Here is a 22,131-nt window from a genome sequence, read left to right on the forward strand (position 1 = left end):
ACCACCTTGGCATTCGTCCAAGGATCACTCCGATGCTGTCAGAGACAAGGTGATGAAATTAAAGTAGGCAGGGGCTATTAAGAAGGTGTTCTACCCTGAATGCCGTGGTGGTGAAAAAGAAGAGTGAGAAATGGCGAGTGTGTGTAGATTTCACAGATCTAAACAAGGCTTGCCCAAAAGACCCCTTCGTTATGCCTAGAATAGACTAGCTAGTGATGCAACTATAGTCCATCCTCGAATGAGCTTCCTGGACACCTTTCAAGAATACCACCAAATACTGCTGGCCTTGGATGATCAGGAAAAGATTGTTTTTATTACCCCCGTTGGGAACTACCATTACAAAGTGATGCCATTCCGTTTGAAAAATGTCGGGTCTACCTATCAAAAGATGATAACGAGGATGTTCAAACCACAGTTGGGTAAGAATATTAAAGTCTATATAGACGACATGGTGGTGAAGAGTAAGGTGGTGTCTAAGCATGTGGGAGACCTCGGAAACATCTTTAAAGTTCTTAAGAAACATAAGTTGCGCCTAAACGCTTCCAAGTGCTCGTTTGTTGTAGGGTCAAGCAAGTTCTTGGGCTATATGGTAACCCACAAGGGAATTGAGGTCAATCCCAATCAAATCAAGACTATTAACAATTTACAACGACCTTGGAATCCAAAGGAAGTTTAGAAATTGACATGAATGACCGTTGCCTTGAATCGGTTTATCTTTCAGTCAACGGATAGATGCAGACCCTTCTTTATACTGATGAAAAAGTGGAAGGGGTTTGAGTGGACCGATGAGTGTGCCTTGACTTTCCAGCAACTTAAAGAATATCTATCTTGACCAACTATCATGTCCAACCCTAAAGTGGATGAGGTCCTGTTTGCCTACATCGCTGTGGCCTCTCATGCCGTAAGTTTGGTGTTGAAACAAGTTGACTGTGGCGTACAACAGCCAGTTTACTATATGAGTAAGCCACTACATAAGGCAGAGACTACCACTGGAGAAAACCATCTTGGCGATAGTGCATGGTACACGAAAATTGCCGCATTACTTCCAGGCACATACAGTTGTCGTCCTCACCCAGCTTTCACTTAGAGCCATATTTTGAAGTGTTGATTACACGGGAAGGATTACTAAATGGAGCATAATTCTAGGGGCTTTTGACATTAAGTACATGCCTCATACCTCTGTCAAAGGCCAGGTCCTCACGAACCTGGTGGCCGAGTTCGTCGAACACCCATTAGAAGAAGCAGCAGCGACACAGAATATGAATGGAAAATCAGTTGGCACAGTCTCCCTGCAAGAACCTCCATTCTGGAAGGTATATGTTGATAGTGTAGCAAATTAGAAGGGGACCGGAGTAGGGCTAGTTTTGGTCTCACCCGAGAAAATCACCATTGAGAAATCATTAAGGTTGGGATTTTCGGCCATAAACAATGAAGCTGAATATGATGCTCTGCTGATGGGAATGGCCATAGTTCAAAAAATGGGCAGAAAGGCACTAGAAATGTTCTCAGACTTAAGATTAGTTGTTAGGCAAGTGAAAGGAAAATTTAAGGTGTGAGATGAAAGAATGCAAAGGTATTTAAGTTAGGTTAGACGCCTGTAGTCCAGCTTAAATCTTTCAACCTGTTCCATGTCCCTAGAAACAAAAACACACATGCTAATTCCCTAGCCACACTTGCGACCTCCTCGTCACAAAACTTACCTCGGGTCATCCTTGTGGAAGACTTGCGCCAGCGCACAAAGGTGAACATAGAGGTGGTTTATGTTTACCATATTAAAGTGGGGTCTAATTGGATGGACCCCATAGTACTATTCCTAAGGAAGGATATCCTACCTGGGGAGAGATCAGAAGTTGACAAAATAAGAAGGAAGACTCCTCGGTTCCGGCTGTCCAAAGATCAGAAATTGTATAAACGTTCCTTTTTTGGGCCATACTTGCTATGCATACACCCCGAAGTAACATAGCTACTCCTTGAGGAGGTACATGAAGGAATTTATGGAAGTCACACTGGAGGCAGGTTTTTGGCGCACAGAGCCATCACTCAAGGCTATAGGTGGTTAAACATACAAAAAGAGGCCCAAGAGTATGTGAAGAAATGTGATCAATGTCAAAGGTTTGCACCAAACATACACCAACCAGGAGGAGTCCTTAATCCTCTAACCAGCCCTTGGTCATTCGCTCAATGGAGCTTGGACATTCTCGGCCCTTTTCCCAAGGCAACAGGAAACAAGAGGTACCTGCTGGTCGGTATGGACTACTTCACTAAGTGGGTTGAAGCTAAGCCCTTAGCAAATATCAGAGACATGGATGCCAAGAGGTTTATTTGGAAAAACATTGTCACACGATTCAGAATCCCCCATACCCTTATCTCGGACAATGGCCTTTAATTTGATAGCAAGTCTTTCAGGAGATACTACTGTGACTTGGGAATTAAGAATAGATACTCTACCCCAGCTTATCCCCAAGGGAATGAACAAGTTGAGGCTATTAACAAGGTTATAGTAAATAGACTCAAAAAAAGGTTGGATGATGCAAAGGGAAAATGGGTGAAAAAACTGCCACATGTCTTGTAGACATACCGAACCACACCTCGCAAGTTGATAGGGGAGACTCATTTCTCAACGACAGATGGAGCTGAAGCCATTATCCCTTTAGAGACTAGCTTCCCGACGCTAAAGACAAGTACTTTTGATCCGATTAATAATGATGGATTGCTGGAGAAAAGCCTAGATATGATTAAAGAGAGGAGAGAAAATGCAATGGTCCAACTGGCATACTACCAACACAAGCTCAAACATGGTTATGATGTCAATGTAAAGTAGAGGCCATTAGTGCCTAGTGACTTGGTATTGAGAAAGGTTCTGGATACTACAAAGAACCCATCGAGGAAGCTAGAACCTAATCGGTAATGGGCCTTATCGCATCACCTCAGTGATTGGTATAGAAGCATATTTCCTTAAAGACCTAGATGAGCATGTAATATCCTGTCCTTGGAATGTAAACAACCTAAAAATGTATTATTATTAATGAAAGTTTCCTTTGTCATATTTGTTATATAAATACATCGCGCTTCCTACTATGATATTTTTTATAAGTGTTTAAATAGAACATTAGTCATGCTTAAAGTCCTCAGACCGGGTGCTTTGGGAAAGTTAACACTCTATGGTATTTTTTATAAGTGTTTATACAGAACCTTAGTCATGCTTGAAGTCCTCGGACCAGATGCTTTGGGGAAATTAACACACTATGACATCTTTTAAAAGTGTTTAAACAGAACCTTAGTCATGCCTAAAGTCCTCGGACCAGATGCTTTGGAGAAATTAACACACTATGACATCTTTTATAAGTGTTTAAACAGAACCTTAGTCATGCCTGAATTCCTCGGACCGGGTGCTTTAGGGAAGTTAACACTCTGTAGCATCTTTTATAAGTGTTTAAACAGAACCTTAGTCATGCCTAAAGTCCCCGAACTAGATGCTTTTGGAAAATTAACACATTATGACATCTTTTAAAAGTGTTTAAGTAGAACCTTAGTCATGCCTGAAGTCCTCGAACTAGATGCTTTGGGGAAATTAGCACGCTATGACATCTTTTATAAGTGTTTAAATAGAACCTTAGTCATGCCTGAAATCCTCGGACTGAGTGCTTTAGGGAAGTTAACACTCTATGGCATTTTTTAAAAGTGTTTAAACAGAACCTTAGTCATGCCTAAAGTCCTCAGATTAGATTTTTGGGGGAAATTAACACACTATGACATATTTTATAAGTGTTTAAACAGAACCTTAGTCATACCTAAAGTCCTCGAACTGGGTGCTTTGGGGAAGTTAGCACTCTATGGCATCTTTTATAAGTGTTTAAACAGAACCTTATTGCACGCATGAAGTGTTTAAGTGTTTAAGTTAAACCTTATTGCACGCATGAAGCGCATGTGATGATGCTAGTTTAAATAAGTCATATGTTTCATTAAAAAAGTTATATAATTAAAATTACAAATAAATAATTTCTTCAATCGACATACAGTTAGTTGAAGAAAAATATTTCCAAACATATTTAAAACCAAACACATATATATATATATACACACACACATATCAAAAATAAAAAATTGCTTCTTTCTCAAAAAAAAAAGAAAAAAAAATTGTTGCATGTTCATTACTTCTTTCTCTCTTGCACTCTTAGGCAAAGCAGTGAGGAGTGAGGACCCTCCTGCAACCCACACCAAATGATCCTATCCCTTGGTTTCGCTTTTGCAATCAAACCTCACTCGGCCGAACACCCTTTCCAAATAACAATAAATATCAAAAAATTTAGTTAGTTGTCACGTTTTAAAACAATGTTGAAAAGTAGCATCTCGAGTGTCTAAAACTCGAGTTCTATGATAAAACTCGAGTTTTTAAGTCTCGATTTGTAAGCGGATCAGTCTGACGTGGAAAAAAAATCCACGTGGAACTCAAGTTTTAAAAACTCGAGTTCCAAAACGCCGCTATAGGGTTTTAAAACGTCACTATAGAGCTTAAAAACGTCACTATAAGGCTCCCTGAACCTGGTATGAAGTGATCACTTATAATTTTTTTTGGCAGAAAAACGCCGCTATAGGGTTTTAAAACGTCACTATAGGATTTAAAAACGCCACTTTAGGAACTCGAGTTTCTAAAACTCGAGATCTCTATGGCATTTTTAGTCCAACTCACAAAGCGAGTTTTTGAAACTCGAGTTTTAATATAAATCTCAAGTTTCTAAATCTCGAGATGCTACTTTCCATTATTCTTTTAAACCTTCTCTAACTTAATACATAGTTGCCTCTCACACTACTAGTCTGCCCATTTCCTTTCACCAGGCCACTTGTTCGGCACACCAAAATATAACAAAACCTAACCACATCCTACCAAGCCTGTCGCTGTCACATCAGAACAAAAACAAAAAATTGTATTGTACTACTCTCTCTCCTCTTTTGCCGCACTATATTATAATATATATATATATATATATATTCCCACAAAAAAAATCAACAGAAAAATCAAAATAAAAAATACATGGTCTAAAAAAAAAAAAAAAAACAGATACTACCATTAGACTATAGTGAAAAAGCCCTGTCTGGCTGGCTGGCTGCCTTCATTTTCATTTTCTACATCGAAAGTCTTAATAAGATCGGATCCCATACCATTCTTATTCCAAGGTCCTTACTTTTTCTTTTTTTTCCTCAAACCCAAAATCTCACTCTCCATAAATTTCCTCTGATATTTTAAGGTTTTTCATTTCTTTCCTTCATTCATTCATTAAAAAAAAAAAAACTTTCCTTCCTTCATTCATTCATTTTTTTTTTTATAATTTTGTTAAATGTCTACTAGCACTGTGATTTGGTAGGATCTGATTTGTGATTTTCGATTTGGTTGATTTTAGAGCAATATTTAGAGACAAAGATGTTGGGATTATAAGGCAAAAAGTAGGCGCCGGAGGCGCTTCTCTTCTGGTACGACTTCTCGAATCATTAGCTGTTTATTTGTTTTTGTTGTGAAAATAAAAAATGAAAATGAAAATGAAATCTTTTTTTATATATAGTTGATTTGTTTGTTAATTAGCTTGGATTTGCTTAATTGTAATGCTGGTTTGTACAGAGGACACGTTCTGCCGTGTCGGCATTGAGAAGCTACTCATCAGCAGGAAAGAGGTAATGGTGGATTTTGTATCAATTCTATGCTTTTCAGTTGGCTTTATTAGACTACTTTTAGTACTCCTTGTTTGTTTGTGCTTTGGTTTTTTGTTTTTTATTTTTTATTTTTTATTTTATACCAGTGCTGAGCTTATATTATATTATATATATGTATGATGTTTAAGCATGTCTCAATTATTTTCCCGGGAGGCTGGGATATGACTGAAATTCTTTGATGGGGGACCTTGTGAAAAAAAAAAAAAAAGGTAAGAATTTGTAAGGAAAAAAAGGGTTGTAGCCAGAACATAAAGCTCCCACTTTTGCGGGCTTGGGATAGTTGATTGGTAGGAAGTCTTACACCTTCTTTTTTTTTTTTTTTTTTTTTTTTTTTTTTTTGTGGAGAATCTGATTCTTGGACTTGAATTCGTGACATGCTGCTTCGGGTGGAAGGAACTTGGCATTGCACCAGGAACTGACCTTTAGGAACCTGAAAACCTTTCATTTTTGGTGCTGTAGTAATATGAATAGCTTCCAAAATTCTGGGACTGAGGCTTGATTGTTGTCATAGTAATTTGAAAAGCTGTCTCTTTTGCTTGGATAAAGGATTAGTCTTTACAAACTTACTGAATTTTACTTTTGAAATGATAATTGTGTACAGATGACAGTGAGAGATGCTCTAAATTCTGCGCTTGATGAGGAAATGTCTGCTGATCCGAAAGTGTTTTTGATGGGTGAAGAGGTGAGGATAAATGGAAAGAATTTACTAGTATTTCCTAAACTTGATATTCTTTCTGTACTTATGTTCCCCCTTATTTTTTGGGAGTGCAGGTTGGTGAATATCAAGGTGCATACAAGGTTAGACTTTATCAATCGAAGAGATGAATTTCGCAGATTTCTATTACCTTTCAAGGCCAGAATTTGATTTTATACACGTGTCTATAAATCGGGTCTTAATCTTTGTTTTGTGTAGATATCCAAAGGGCTTTTGGACAAGTATGGTCCTGAGAGGGTTCTTGATACACCAATCACTGAGGTTATATCTATTACTTGAGCTGCTCATACCATTCTTTGATTCTTTGGTTTCTTCTGTGGTTGGTCAAGTATATTAGAATTCTTGTTTATATTCTTTGGTAACAGTTGGCTCATTGCATTTTTTGTGTTAAACGTTTTGCAGGCTGGGTTTACCGGGATTGGAGTTGGTGCTGCTTACCATGGTCTGCGGCCTGTTGTTGAGTTCATGACATTTAACTTTTCTATGCAGGTTAGAGGTTTCCTATTTGTATACATTTTTCTGAAACCTTATGCTAAGTGATATTCTGATGTCAGAATTATAGTTGATATCTTGATCTGAATGGTCTAGTTTGGATGGGATACAAATGCTTATTAGGTGTTTGTTTTAAATATGGATTTTGTGTTGTATGGTGCTGTTTCAATTGATTTAATCCTTCAACTACCCTCCAAAACCTTATAATAGTATCTTAATCTATTCAAGTATCTAGTAGAGTTCAACGTATTTAAGCCATTTAGGCCTTTTTTGTTCCAAAGAAAATATCAGGATAATGTAGTTTCTGAGCTCTTTGTTTCTCTCTCTCTCCCTCTCTCTCTCTCTCTCTCTCTCTCTCTCTCTCTCTCTCTCACACACACATACACACACACACACACAGAAGTCATTTGTTAGTTGAATTGAAGGATATTGTGGATTGCCTCCTGTGGTAATTCAAAATTGCTGATAAATTTATACACAATTTTTGGTTCATTTATTTATGGTGCATTCTCTAGTTTATAGGTAACTTGAAGAGTTCATTCTTTGATTTTCTTGTATTATTTCTACAGTGTTGTGCCTGTTTGTCTCTTCTAAATATTATAATTCTTTTTCTTTTTCTTTTTTTCCTTTACTGAGTATCAGTTCTTGCTTTGGTTGGCAGGCAATTGATCACATCATTAATTCTGCTGCAAAATCAAACTATATGTCTGCTGGCCAGATATCTGTTCCTATAGTTTTCAGAGGGCCTAATGGTGCTGCTGCTGGTGTTGGTGCCCAGCACTCTCATGTATGGTTCCTCAGGCTTTATTTTTGTACCTAGTTCTTTTTTGTTACCTGCTCTTCTTCTGTGTGATGCCCTTCCAATTTGGTCCTGGTTCTGTCCCGTATGACACAGCATCTTCAGTTTTCATTTCACAGTATTAGAAAAACAATCATATGGCAATGCTCTATATATTTTTATATGCAGTGTTATGCATCGTGGTATGCCTCCTGCCCTGGGTTGAAAGTGTTAACCCCATACTCATCTGAAGATGCTCGTGGACTGCTAAAAGCTGCCATAAGAGATCCTGATCCTGTTGTTTTTCTTGAAAATGAGTTGTTGTAAGTAGATTGTGATTATGATTTATTTGGATTGCCCAAGTCCTGTCAAACATTGTTCATATTGATGGGAACTTTGTGCTTCAGATATGGTGAGTCATTCCCTGTTTCAGCTGAAGTTCTTGATTCCAGTTTTTGCTTACCAATAGGGAAAGCTAAGGTGACTTTCAAACATTACCTACAAGAATATTGTTCTTTTTTTTCCCTATTATTCTACTATGTTCCCTTGATACTATAATTGTTGCTCACCTTGTAATTTTCTGTTTTCCACAGATTGAGAGAGAAGGAAAGGATGTGACTATTACAGCTTTTTCAAAAATGGTGGGCTATGCTCTCAAGGTTTGTCTGCTATACCAACCCAGCTGATATTATTTAATGTAATTTTTTCTCTTGTGAGAAATAAATTGACCTGGAAGTTGTACGATGAGTAGTAAGATGAGAAAATGAGAGAGAAATGTGTAATGTACACCCAAAAAAGTGAAGTTAGTTGTGAAATTTTGCATTTGGTGTAATGGTTTCTACTGTTGCAAATGCATAGTAGAAACAATTCTTGGGTGTTCTGGGTTCTAGCATCCTTTGGATTGATTATTGCTTTGTCAAGAGTCCCTATTCCTGTCCAAGATATGCAATTGTTCTGCATATCCCTTGAATAGTTGGAGTTGATTCTGGTTGCAAGGTGTTAGTTTTTGTACTATGATGTCCTACTTCTCTTTTGAGGACTGCTCTCCCTGAGTTGTTGATTTTGCGGGAACTTTCTCAACTGTTCAAATTTGCAAGTACTCAACTGTGTGCGGGAACTTTCTTTTGTTCGATTTGTGCACTATACGTAGGGGATGTAATTTTTCTTATAATTTCCTCTAAGTTGTATCAAAATAATCTATAGGCTGTAGTTAGATTTCATCTCTCTCTCTCACTCTCTTTGTGATTTGTGCCTCCAACTGCAAATAATTGTATTGATTTATGTTCAGGCAGCTGAGATTCTTGCAAAGGAAGGAATCAGTGCTGAGGTAAAGAATGACCACAATATTCTTACAACTAGTTCTATTTTAGTCATGGACATATTTATAACTATTCCTATCACTTTAGGTTATAAACTTGCGCTCAATCCGGCCATTAGATAGATCCACAATCAATGCTTCTGTCAGGAAAACCAACAGACTCATAACAGTCGAAGAAGGATTTCCCCAGCATGGTGTTGGAGCTGAAATCTGGTTTATCTCTTTCCACTGATATATCTACTCTGGGTGATCGGTTTTTTCTGGAAACCATCAATCTTACATTGTGCTTCTTCCTTTAAACAGCACATCTGTAGTTGAGGAAAGCTTCGGTTATCTTGATGCTCCAGTTGAGAGAATTACTGGGGCTGATGTTCCTATGCCTTATGCAGCTAATCTTGAGAGATTGGCTGTCCCACAGGTCAGTTATATTCTGATTCTTTAAGCTTGATATTTATTATGAGTCATTAGTGCAATACGATGGGTGGTTATGGGCTTAAGGTCCATACTACTAATAACACAATTTTTAGTAAGACTGATAGATGCAATAGCTGAGGATGCTGGATTTGTGAGATATGAGATTTTATGCCTTTGATAGTGTTTTAAGTTTAAATGTTCACAGTTTTATTGGTTTGTGGGCATAAGCATAGTTGTCAGTATCGTATAATACACGATATGTATCATGTTGTGTACAAAAAAGTTTTGTATTGTCAAGGCGTATTGTAAGTGCTCATGAATTGTCTGATACATAGGTGCGTATCGTATGGATCATATTATATCATATCATTGAATCATATGCATCGTACGATACATAGACATGTGGGTTTAAAATGATTTTTTTTTTTTTTTTGTTTAAAATTTGTTGTTTTATTTGATTAAAACAACTTGTTATACTTTTTTTCAACACAAAATTATTGGGATACTTATTGAGTCCAATAAAATAACATGTCCATGAGTTTTTTTCCCCTCCTATTTCTCCTACAAAATTTGTACCATATACTTGAAACTTCACTTTCATATATGCAAATTTATTTTCTATGCTGATACAGCACAAATAGGAAATAGGAGATAAAAGAGGAACAAAAGTAACAACAAAACAAACCCTAGGGTTCACCACCTAGAATTTGCCTACAAACCTTAGGCATCACCACCTAAGGGTGTTTGGCATCACCGCCAAATAAAGAAAACAAGGGAGGAGAGGAGACATTTCTCAACTCATAATAATTAATCTTATTCAAATTCATCTGTCTTTCCCCACTACAGGAGTACTAGTTGAATAGGGTTTAAGAGATTACACCAATATGGAAAACATCTAATTTAAATCCATAAAAACCCTCAACATTAATAACCAAATTCAAAATTCAAATTCAAAAACAATATTAATTGCAAATTAAAACATAAAATCTTGGTTTCCTGCAACATACTCCTCTGGTCGGAGAAAACTCGACCTCGAGTTTTAAAGTGAAGTAGGATTAGAACTCCAGTATGTGGTACTTGCCTCAATATAATAATCACTTTTGGAAGCACAAGAATAATGAAGCTTCACATTCCATCACATCAGTAAACTTTCCTGGGATGACAGAATCAATGTGTGGAATCAAAATATTATCTTTAACCATAGGAAGCAACAAGGTATCCACTTTCTCTACTTTAGCAAACTGTTTGTCGTCATGCACCATGAAAGGTTGATCAAAAGAAAATTCATCAACTTCCACATCATGTGCACCCTCTAATGTTACATTTCCTTGTGGAACCTTCTCTTCATCAAGGATAATGGAATCATCCTTTTCAACAAAGGGCAATGTATCTGACACTTCAATAGGTTGAATTAAATCTGCTACACATGGTTCAGATATTTCACCTTGTTGTTTAGGCTCCTTAGTAGGTTCTTCTTGTCGTATAGGTGAGGCAACCTCCGTTGACACTAAGGGCTTGTGGTGAGCATGTAAAGTATCAAACCCAACTTCAGGTTTCTTGAGCATTGCATAGTAATATTGAACTAGTTTCATGAGATTCTCAAGTTTGTGTTCTACTTCTGTGAATTTGTGTTCTACTTCAATGGAAGATAGCATTGGAGTGAACTTAGGACTAGAATTTGAACCAAAGTTCACCTTGGGCTTAGGACCGGATTTTGAACAAAAATTCACCTTGGGCTTAGGACCAGATTTTGAACAAAAAGTCACATTAGGCTTAGGACTAGAAATTGTTTGAACATTCATCTCATCTTCAAATTGAGATACATGATTATCCCGTATTTGTCTTTTTTTTTGATAAGGTGGGGGTACATATTTCTCTTTCTTTTTCTCATAGGATGGAGGAACGTATTTCTCTCTCTCCTTGGCTCATAGGATGGGGGAATATATCTCTCAATGAGTTTTCCTTCATTTCTTCCCAATCAGCTATGGGAGGCTTACCCTTTCTAATGCGAAGGTCTTCAACATCTTGCCAATGGTCCCTAGCTCTACTTATCAATTTCATTTTGGCAAACCTAGCCCTTCTCACATATGACAAACCTATTTGTTCAAAAAACTCATCTATCTCATATAACCACTCAGTGAAGAACCATGGGTCTTGTCAACCATCAAAACTAGGTGCCTCTAAAATCACCATTGTGCTCTAGTATAATATTCAACCAAAATTGTAAGAAAACTTGGATTTGCTGACCTGGGCTGCAAGCTGGCTGAAGCGCACAAGTAGGCTGCCAACCTTGCTGCTGGTGCATGGGCTGCTAAGTGAAAACAGGAGTTTCACATCTGTGGGCTGTGGGGCAAATAACATAAGAGCCCAAGTACTTGGATGGGCTGGCACAACACTGCTCATGGTTTTTTTTCTTTCTTTTTTTAAATGAAGTGAAAATACAAATAGCAGAAGTACATAACTGAAACTCAAAATCTAAAACTGACACAGAAGGGGATCAAAACATTTGCACGATGAGAAACAGAGCTCATCGGACTGTGGGTCACTGTGGGGAAGGTCTTTAATCGATGCAGGAGGCACGATGGCTAGCGGTGGTGCAAGACCATGCTGGGTTCGAATTGTCCTCGGAGGCGCGGCTGGGGAGTAATGTCAGGCTGTAGTACATCTCAGCCACTGACTTGATGGGTATTTCGATGGTGGTCAGTTTTGGCAGTGGTCAGAGTATGTGGGTTGGGCTTGGTTCTGAAGGGTGGTTTCTTTTGAGTCAGTTGTGGTGGATCTGGTGATTAGGGGTGTCAGAAGTTTTGGCTTTGATTGATGGTTTGTGGTTTGAAATTTTCTGGTGGGTTTTTTTGATGGGTGCTGGCGAGACAAGGTTCTCTTGGCTGTGTAGAAATTGGATCGAGTTTACGCTCTGATACCAAGTTGATGCAGCACAGATAGGAAATAGGAGATAAAAGAGTAACAAAAGTAACATCAGAACAAACCCTAGGCTTCACCACCTAGAATCTACCTGCAAACCTTAGGCATCATCACCTATGGGCATTTGGCATCACCACCAAACAGAGAAAACAAGGGAGGAGAGGACACATTTCTCAACTCATAATAATTAATCTTATTCAAATTCATTTGTCTTTCACCATTATAGGAGTACTAGTTAAATAGGGTTTAGGAGATTACACCAATATGGAAAACATCTAATTTAAATCCCTAAAAACCCTCAACATTAATAACCAAATTCAAAAACAACATTAATTGCAAATTAAAACATAAAATCTTGGTTTCCTGCATCATATGCTATGAAATGTATTAATGAAAATAAAATTATTTTTATTTTGTTATTATTGATATAAGTCTAAGAAGCTAGAATGCCAAGAAGAAATATAAAGAAAAAATTATTAGAATAAAATAAGAAAAGAGATAGTAAGTGTTGATGATGATGAAGAAAATGTCAATGAGGAAATAATTTTGCAAGATGATGAACATGATGATAACATAGACTTAGACGAAGTTGATTAGGCAATATGTTGAAAAGAAATTATCATGTATTCCCACTTATGAGTTTAGTCAATTTGATTGTGTATGTTATAAACATATATTAATTTGATTTATTTAGTTAACTTTGTTAAATATTGTTGGGGGGACCACAATTTGAATCCCTACAACCACTTTAAAAATAAGCCTGTGTGGCGTGATGTTGAATGACATAAAAGATTTGAGTATGTCTTCCTCATCACCAATTGGTTCTGAGATGGAATGGCATAGCTTATGGTTGGACAAATGGTATTAGAGTCAAGGTCATGAGTTCAAGTCATAAGAATGTCATTGTGAGGGAGGGATTGTTGGGGGACCACAATTTGACTCCTTACAAGGTTTTGAGGTGGAATGACACAGCTCACTATCCGACAAATATTATTACATAAGTAGTGACTAAATTGGTTGAATATATTTTGAATTTATAATAAATACAACTTTTATATATGTATATCTATAATTATTTTAGGTATTTGTGTATCTTACGATACTCAATATGTTACATGATATGGAAAAATAAAAAATCGATTTACGATATAATTCATGTTTTGACAACTATGTGTATAAATACTAACTATGATTGTGCACTAATTTTTTTTTTCTTGGTTTATGGGTTTTGCAGGTTGAAGACATTGTTCGTGCGGCAAAGAGAGCATGCTACAGATCTGTACCAATGGCTGCGGCTGCTTAATTCAACCAATCCCATCCAGAAACTTTTCTGAATCCAGGTGATAGTTCTATTGGTTGCTGCTTGTGTATAATAACAGCTTTTAGGTTTAGAAGTTCTCTCATCAAAGATGAGTTTCATAGTTCATTGGATGATTTGGTGTTTAGTTTAGAAAGCTTCTGATTAGCATGAATACTTGATGAATTTTTCAGGAGATATAGAGTGTACATTTTTTCATTTCTCATCACATGGGAAGAAGCTACTTTGCTGAAATAACTTGGAGAACATTGATACAAAGGCGGGAAATTTTGTGACTTGTCATTTTTATTTGGCAGTGGACTTGGAACAAATTCGATTTCCATCCAATACATTGCTTTCTTGCAACGCCTCTTGTACTGTTTAAGCGTTTGTCTTCTGATCATTGTTTGTTTAATTTGGTAACTCTCTGGCTGGAATGGTCATATATATGTTGCATACGCCCCTTAGCCTTAGGGATGTTAGATGCATGGATGATAAAGTGGGGTGTTAAAGAAAAAAAACAATAAAGTTTGGAGTTTTTGCAATCTTTATTCTTTGATGATATGTTTATTAGTCAGTCATGTTAAGTTCAAGGCTTACCATTTTTATGGGCATATTGTGGTAGGCAACACACTTATCTACGTCTCAGAGCCTAAAGAACCTTTCTTTGTTAGGCAAAGAATCAAATGTCATATGAAATGCCAAGGTTAACATTTTCTGTCTTTAACACCAACACCACCCCCCCCCAAACGATCTTCTGGTCTTAGAGCATTCACATCAGCATGTCTATTTTACACATCTATTTTTACACTAAAAACCTACTTTTTCTATTTTACACATTCACTTTTACAAAATACCCACATCAATTCATTTATTTTACAAGATATTTTAATAAAATATTAATTATACTCTATTTTTTTATTATTTATTTCTACCTACCCCCTCTTACGTACGCGCCCTCTCAGTTCCACTCATTTTCTGATTTCGTGCTCTCTCTCTCTACACTCATCTCTCTGCCTTTCTCAAGCAAATCCCAAAACCCATTAGCTGAAACCGATCCAGCTCTCCGTCGATCCACTCGCCGCCGATGTCCTCCACCGATTCGGCCTTCCTTTGGCGATCCAGTTCTCCGTAGATCCACTCGCCGCCGATGTCCTTCCTCTGGCGATCCAGCTCTCCGTCGATCCACTCGCCGCCGATGTCCTCCACCGATCCCTCTTTCCTTCGCCCCTCCCTCTCTTCCTCCACCACCGATCCTTCGCCTCCCACCCCTAACCAACGACAGCAATGGAAGATCTGGCGGATCGGGCGGCGGCAGCACTGTTTTTGGGTTGGGTTTACCGGTGAGTTTTGGTTTTATTTTCTGTTATTTTTGGTTTTATTTTCTGTTGATTTTGGTCTAATTTTCTGTGCGGTGGTTGGTGGTGGCGCTGGGTTTGGTGGTTGGTGGTTATTCTGGCGCGCTGGGTAGTTGATAATGGTAATATTATTTTAATGTATACACGAGCTACAGTACTCGTGTATATTTACACGGGTACTGTAGCTCGTGGAAATATATACATGGATTTACATATTTTTACACCCACTGATGTGGGTGTTTTTTTGCTCCAAAAAAAAAAAAACATTTTCTATGTGTAATTGCAATAATTTGTACTGTTCCGTGATTTATTTTTTTGTTTTTTAATCTATGACCGATCTGGTGTGAATGCTCTTAAAGATTGTTGAGCGCTGCATATTGCTTGTGATTCATTTCGTAGAGATGTGATCTTTTTAATACCGATGGTTTAGGAAGTCTAAAAATTTATAACAAGTAAGAATGAAATATGCTTAAAATCTGTATATGCTATATTTCAAGCGCAAAATAAGATTAACCGATGTACAGTAAGTAGAACGGAAGAACCCATACCAAATGGAAAAGATTAAGTTACAAGCAATAGAACCACCAGCAAAGACCAAGCTATATTTCTGCGCAGTCTTTGTCGCCTTGTCGGAATAGCCCTTAAAAGTTCTATCTTTGTCGGAATGGCCCTTAAAAGTTTTTAAGCGATTGATCTGACCTCCCTTGCTCAAGACATCCAACAGGTATACTTATCCCATAAATTGGCCTGGGAAGCAATTAGACATAAATATTTCTTTGGATTTTTGGACTTCGTTGTGGCCGTGAATGTTTAAGGTTAATTTTGATGTGGCTGTGAGAAAATTACTCAATGTGACTGGCTATGGTGTGTAGAGCTCATAATGTGGAGGTGGTGTTGGTTTCGCGTTTCGACTAAGAAGATGTGGGCTGGAGCTAAATTGCAATCATTGTGGTCCAAGTTTTGAAAGATGAGGATTTTCCCTTCTAAATGTAATGGAGAGCATCTCTTGTTCTGAGATCTACTAACTCCCTTGCCCACTTCATTGTTGGGTGGGCATTTAGTTGTAATTAGGAGGGAATGATTTCCATCCCACCATTCCGAGCTCTGTTTTGCTCTCTTCTTTAGGGGATTATTTTTCTTCTCCCTTTTTTTCCTTTTTATTAATAATATTTTTTTCATTATTCAAGAAAAAGAAGAAGAAGATAAGATTCTAAAATGAAGAGATTATTTTTTAGCTGAGATATTTAGCCTTCCAGTTCCTGGTAAGGTGGTGAAAATATATGAGTTTTACTTAGGAATACTATGGGCCTATTAGGTAGTTTAGTTTAAGCAACATTGTTTTGTGTTTAAACACCCAAACAGGTGGGCCCCATGCTGAAATCTTTGTTTGGTATGTGAATCTGAACTAGTAAGGTTGGAGTTGTGTTGAAGTGCTGTTTGAGCAAGTGTTTCACATGAGATGAATTCTATTCAAGCTTGTTTGAGTGTGTGTTTCACTGTGCTTTGGGCCCACGCGTATAATCATACCGTCTCTTCTCTCCCACGCGTCAGTGCAGTGTGGTCTCTCTGCAACGACTCTCCCACGCGTCGTCGCAGCAACGAACTTGACTCTTTTCTCCTCTCCCTCTCGCACCTAAGTTGTATCTCCATTAATCTCTCACACACCCGCTATTAATCTCACACACCCACCCAATCCATCATAACTCGTCCCAATGGCCTTCTGATCTCCTTCATAAATGTTGAGCAGAACTCCCAAAATCAAAGCCCTAATTCACCACAAAAATCACCTTAAATCGTATGGCCTGATCACCTCCCTAACCATCATATTTACTCGCACAGCCCAGCCACAACAGGCTTTATCTCAAATCACCTTTAATATTGCTTTACAAACCGCGTCTGACATTACATATGGAGCACGCAGACACTGCTTCGTCCTCCTCAGTCATTCCACTGTTTTCATCATCCTCCTCCAACGTAGTTCCTGCCTACTTAATTAGTTTTCTGTTGCTAATACAAAATGTTTTGTAATTTGTTGAAGTCAAACTTTTGTTACAAGAGTTCAAGCAAGGCAATAAAATGAATAACACATCATAAGCTTTATGAAGCTTCAGTTGCACCTAACAAATTCTGGGCTATGAATGAAGTTTATGGGCCAAGAAATAAATTGGTGTGAAGATCCATATTCTAAGAATAAACTATAAAAATATTGTACCTATGTACAAAACTCTCATTTTTGCGGAGTTTGAAAGAGGTTATTGATAGGTAGTCTCACCCCTCTAACTTTTTTTTTGACGCAGATTTGCATACTTGAATCCATGACATGCTATTTGGGTGGAAGACAGTTGCTATCGCACCAAGAAGAACATTGGTGTGAAGATCCCTTTCCTAGGGATGAATGAATAAACATAAGTGATTCATACCATACTCGAATCCATGACATGTTGTAGGTGATAAAATGTAAACATATATTCATGCACATTAGAAGGGATTCTAGAACACTACATTTTAAGGTTATATATTCTTATATTGTGTGTGAATAGGCTGAAGGAAAAATGGAAAATGAATGCAAAGAAACTCACCTTCAACAAGAGCTTCTGCTGCTTGCACTAAGAAAGACTGTACTCTTGGGCCGCCCTGAGGAGCAAGGCCCAAGAAATGAAAGCCCGCAAGTTCAAAGGCTTTTGTCCCATCGTGGTCTTGGTTCAAGGGATCAAAAGAATAGTCAAGCACCACTCATAAGCCTCAAAACATTGGCCAGACTTTAATACTTGTATATCCCTTTGTAACAATCAACCTGGTCCATTCACAAAACGGAGAACAAAGAAAGTTAAATGTTAAAAAAGAAGATGAAAAAGATGAACAACTTGATGAGCGTTTCTCAAAAAAAAAAAAAAACTTGATGAGCAGACCAGAAAAGGCAGTCCATCTCCAGTCAGCAGCTATTATTAGTGTCATATTAGAAGTAGCAGTTATTTTGAGCAAACCAAATCAATGAAATCATAGTAGAAAGAACTTAAACAAAGAATCATTCTGGTGAAAAGTAAAAATTGATCCAGCCCCGGCACAAGAAGGAAAGCAAAAGTAAAAATGCATCTTCATTAGATAAAACATATCCAACCTAAACATAGTTGCAGGTCTCATCCACTCATGCGAAATTTATTTCCTGTAAGGTTACCTTCCAAGCAGTACTTGACAGAAGAAAAACATTACTCGAACTATTCACATGGTTGAAAAAAATAGGTAAAATAGATTAGACAAGAAGAAGGAGAAGGGTAAGGGGAGAAGACAAAAATGAACTCATCTATTCTATCCCAATATGAAGTTTCATATACCTTAGTTCTGCCTCTTGGAATTCTCAAAGTTTAGCCAAAAAAACAAGACAGAAAGCAAAAAATACCCAGTATTTTCGAATAATTCTTTTAATATTGGAGATGCATCAAAGGTCATTGGCTACAAGGTGCTTCCTAGACAAGTTAGATAAAATCAGTTCTGGAATAAAACAACAGAGACCAAGACCTTGGTTTTTCATGTTTTTCTTTCTTCAACTTCTTGATTGCTAAGCCTGATACTAGACATAAAATCACTCATAAAACTTACAGACTCCTTGATAGGGAGGCCAAGATGCAAAGACAAAAAAATGGTTGTGCACACACCAAACATGGCATCCACAATCTGCTCCTGTCTCCTGATAGAACGTTTAACAGGTATTCCAGATCGCAATAAGGAAAAAAAAAAAACTTATAGTTCTTAAAATTTGTATTTAAATGCTCCAAGATCGAGCTTTTACTGTTCTTTTTCTCTCTTCCGTAACAAAAAGCGTTCTCTAGCTGTAGCCAGGGCAATTCTTATGATGGTCATGCTTTGGCTGTTCTGCTGATTGTGAACTGTTTATAACTGGCTTCGCATCTGAGGATATTTGTCTTCCATGCCTGAAACCTCCGAAGTTGAATATAATGCATCTGGTGAATGACCTTTAACTGATGTATCATCAGAGCCTTTTAATTTAAGCTTCTCTAGCTCCCTTGACTTGGCCTGTTTCACTGGCTTCTTTGACTTTACCTGCGTCACTAGTTTCTTCACCTCAACATCTTTTGCACTGAAAGCAACATTTTTTCCAATTTTGAAGTAAAAAAATCAATCAAGTCACTCTTCTTTGTAACCTTTAAACAACAACGCAAATATAAATGATTAATAAGGATTCAAAGTTAAGAAATACCTAAAGAAAATGCCAATGTGCAGTAAACAGGATAAAAAAGAATTAGTATAGAACACAAGAGCATGCAAGAAATAATGCATAATCTAAACTTTTAAACTGGCAATCTTCAAGTTGAACCATAGAACACATGTAAAGTAACATAAAGCAAGAACCATGATAAGTTAATCACCAGTTTAGTAAGATCAAAACATGACTAGGCAAAAGTTAGACGTACATCTTCCTTTGCCTCTTGCGTTCACGCAAACCCTCTTCATCCATCCATTTTCTCTGCTCTTCAAGTTTCTTTTTGTAAGCACTTGTCACAAATTTGTCCTTGTCTGCATAGAGGTGGTCATCTTTGCTTCTCTATTTAGCAAATTTTCTCTCATACACTAACTCACGATATTGCTCTTGTTCTTTTGTTTTTTCTTTCAATAGCTGCTGAACATATCCTGGCTGCAACATATAAACAAGCATGCTGATTAATTACAAACACTATTTAACCAAATCTATGAAAACACAAACAAAATTAAAAATAGATGCTCCAATTTCTTATCATACAATTAATTTTTTCAAGTGAAAAATCCTGGAAAAAATTTCAAGATTGCCAATGAAGTTTCTTTACATCACTAACCATTATGAGAGTTCTTAGTCAATACAATAGATAATCACTTTTGATCTAGCAAATTGGTGTTGTTTTTTATTTTTTTATTTTTTCATTTGATTGTTTATTTTAAATAGGTATGCAAATTATTGTGAAGCAATTTATTGACAATGACATTATGTCTTGGACTTTGTGAGGTTAAAAAGAAATTTGTCCAATCCTTAGACCAAGCCACTAGTAAAAAGGCTAAAGCCACTGGTGAGTGAAATATTGAGGAGATATGATTGATACCCAAACTATGACATTGTGGCTGGTGCCCAACCTATGTGATTAGTGATATCATGAAGGAAGTTAAATGGGTATAAGTCATTAGTGATCCTTGTGAAATCATTGTCATTTTATTATGTGTTTTGCCCTATCTCTAAGGAGATTAATGATGAGTCCATCCTAATAAAGTTAGACAATTCTAAGTTGCAAAGTGATTGAGGATGAGCTTTAAGCTCTTGATGGATCCATAATCCTACCTGTTGGTATGGGGTGTTAACTACACGCACTCCTAATGAATGTTACCTATATAAGAGTGTAAGTGGTGTTGCTTTTAGTGAGACAATTTGGTAGGTCTCTAGAAATCTTATGAAACCCAAGGGTGCATTGCTTGTATAAGGTGCCAAGTTGCTTAAAGATTAACCTTAGTAAAGAAAGTTATGTGGATGATAAGTTAAGATACCTAATGACTTGATTAAAAGGGTCTATCTAATTCACCATGACTAATCTAGTTCATACTTATCTATCCTAGGTATGTTAAAACCTTAGTACCATAGTGGTGCATGTTTTCTTGAGTTTCTTGTTCCTAATGGGTGTTTGTAACATGTGAAGGATTGTTGGTGTGAGTGTGTTTCAAACACTTGGTCTTTGTTGCGAGTTCCACATTGGATAGGAAGTACTTATATTTGTGTTTATAAACTACTATGAACTTTCTTTGATAGCTTAAGATATGAGGTCTAGAGTGGACATAAGTATTATTTTTATCATACATGATTACCTCGCTTTGTCTTATCTTATCTCACGTATGTGAATCTGGATAAATTTTACCTTGGCCCATTTATTTTTCTCACTTTTCAGTACTTTTTGTTCTTGGGCTTTTGTACTAGTTTGTGATGGTTGGTTTTGGCTGAGTTGTACTTACCTTCTTTTGTAAGCTAATCTATTATTTTATTATTATCTGATCAAGCTAATGACTTATTTAACACACTTTCAAAACACATATTTCACTTGTTTTGAGTTTTTTTTTTTTGATTGAGTCCAAATTTGATAAGGATGAGGTGTAAAACTCATATTTTACACAATTCAATAAGAGATTGCCATATTATATTTTTACATAAAATTTAATACATCCTACCACACCTAATAATATCTCAATAAACTCCTAATTTGGTTAGATTTATATATGGTTATTAGAATTGATTAAGTGTGATTGTGCTTATTCTTAAATATGTGACAAGATAATGTGGCATGTTGAGATTAGGGATGTAAAACATCCTATCCTTATAGAATTTAATCTCTTATTGATTGATTAAAAATAAAAGGTTTTATTAAAGGTTGTTCTTAAACCTTTGTGTGTGGAAGTGTGTCCAATACAAAAGTTTGGCTTTTCTTGTAAGTATAATTCAATCCAATATGCAGGTTGAATTATATAAGCCATTAATATCTTACATTTTTTTTTGGGAGAAGGATTAATATCTTACATTTGAAAATGTAAATAAGCATGTTGCTCCTACAAATGATATTGGAGCCGATTGCAAACTATATGAAATAAGATTTTGGTGTTCTCGATAATTCTGTAGTGTTTAGTTTGTCAAGGCTCTCCTACTTCCAACCTGAAACCCAGAGACCACAGGGTTTTAAAAAAAAATTGGGCTCTTGCTTGCATAGATTGAAACCCAACTTACTAAGGTTAAAGTCGTAAGTACCTAACTAGATATTATGCATTCCAATGTGCCAAACATTGGATAGCATATCATATCATATTTATAGGCATGGTAGTGAAAATCTATATTAGGAATTAGGATGGTCCACTTCCCAAATAATTAATTAAACACCCCCAACAAACTGATTGGAACCTCTAGATGGCCGCCATTGGGCGATGAAGGAAGTGTATAAGTAAATACTTGGAGACTGAGGGAGAGAAACTTGGGCCTCACGGAACACGCTTTGTTGACTTGACCAGACAAAGTCTGCCTGTGCCTTCCCCCACTTTGTTCTTACAAGTGGAATTTCGTCTTATTCCATTGTAATAGTCATGGGACCATCACCATAGAGAAACTTTTGAATT

At 36.9% G+C, this 22,131-nt stretch overlaps 1 protein-coding gene and 2 long non-coding RNA genes across 6 annotated transcripts; 2 read left to right on the forward strand and 1 right to left on the reverse strand.

Annotated features, from left to right (window-relative positions):
• Positions 1–5,009: 5,009 nt before the first annotated feature.
• Positions 5,010–5,664, forward strand: LOC136066455 (uncharacterized). Its single transcript, XR_010627952.1, has 3 exons — positions 5,010–5,246; positions 5,400–5,469; positions 5,615–5,664. It is a non-coding gene; the product is annotated as an uncharacterized LOC136066455 (long non-coding RNA).
• A 610-nt stretch (positions 5,665–6,274) lies between these two features.
• On the forward strand, positions 6,275–14,187 carry LOC111991035 (pyruvate dehydrogenase E1 component subunit beta-1, mitochondrial). The gene is made up of 13 exons (XM_065770784.1): positions 6,275–6,388; positions 6,478–6,504; positions 6,620–6,682; positions 6,824–6,910; positions 7,575–7,700; positions 7,881–8,014; positions 8,099–8,171; positions 8,285–8,350; positions 8,980–9,018; positions 9,098–9,222; positions 9,313–9,427; positions 13,580–13,685; positions 13,837–14,187. The coding sequence occupies exons 1-12, from the start codon at positions 6,308–6,310 to the stop codon at positions 13,646–13,648; spliced, it is 1,005 nt and encodes a 334-aa protein (XP_065626856.1). The 5' UTR covers positions 6,275–6,307; the 3' UTR covers positions 13,649–13,685; positions 13,837–14,187.
• A 2,821-nt stretch (positions 14,188–17,008) lies between these two features.
• LOC136066456 (uncharacterized) lies at positions 17,009–19,905 on the reverse strand. 4 transcript variants are annotated; one of them, XR_010627967.1, is made up of 4 exons: positions 19,830–19,905; positions 19,386–19,651; positions 18,333–19,096; positions 17,009–18,215 (listed from the first exon to the last, which is right to left on the reverse strand). It is a non-coding gene; the product is annotated as an uncharacterized LOC136066456 (long non-coding RNA). The 4 variants fall into 4 exon arrangements; XR_010627962.1 differs by having other exon boundaries at positions 17,009–17,385; positions 17,580–19,096; XR_010627953.1 differs by having other exon boundaries at positions 17,009–19,096.
• Between the last annotated feature and the right edge of the window lie 2,226 nt (positions 19,906–22,131).

Source organism: Quercus suber, unplaced genomic scaffold, assembly GCF_002906115.3.
Source record: "Quercus suber isolate HL8 unplaced genomic scaffold, Cork oak 2.0 scaffold_4, whole genome shotgun sequence".
Taxonomy (NCBI): domain Eukaryota; kingdom Viridiplantae; phylum Streptophyta; class Magnoliopsida; order Fagales; family Fagaceae; genus Quercus; species Quercus suber.

Bases quoted from the DNA above. Each gene is read 5' to 3' on its own strand.
- LOC111991035 (XM_065770784.1), top strand. From the start codon at position 6,308: ATGACAGTGAGAGATGCTCTAAATTCTGCGCTTGATGAGGAAATGTCT. The intron at 6,683-6,823 runs GTTATATCTATT...AACGTTTTGCAG, and splicing joins TTGATACACCAATCACTGAG to GCTGGGTTTACCGGGATTGG. The intron at 8,172-8,284 runs GTGACTTTCAAA...TGTTTTCCACAG, and splicing joins TACCAATAGGGAAAGCTAAG to ATTGAGAGAGAAGGAAAGGA.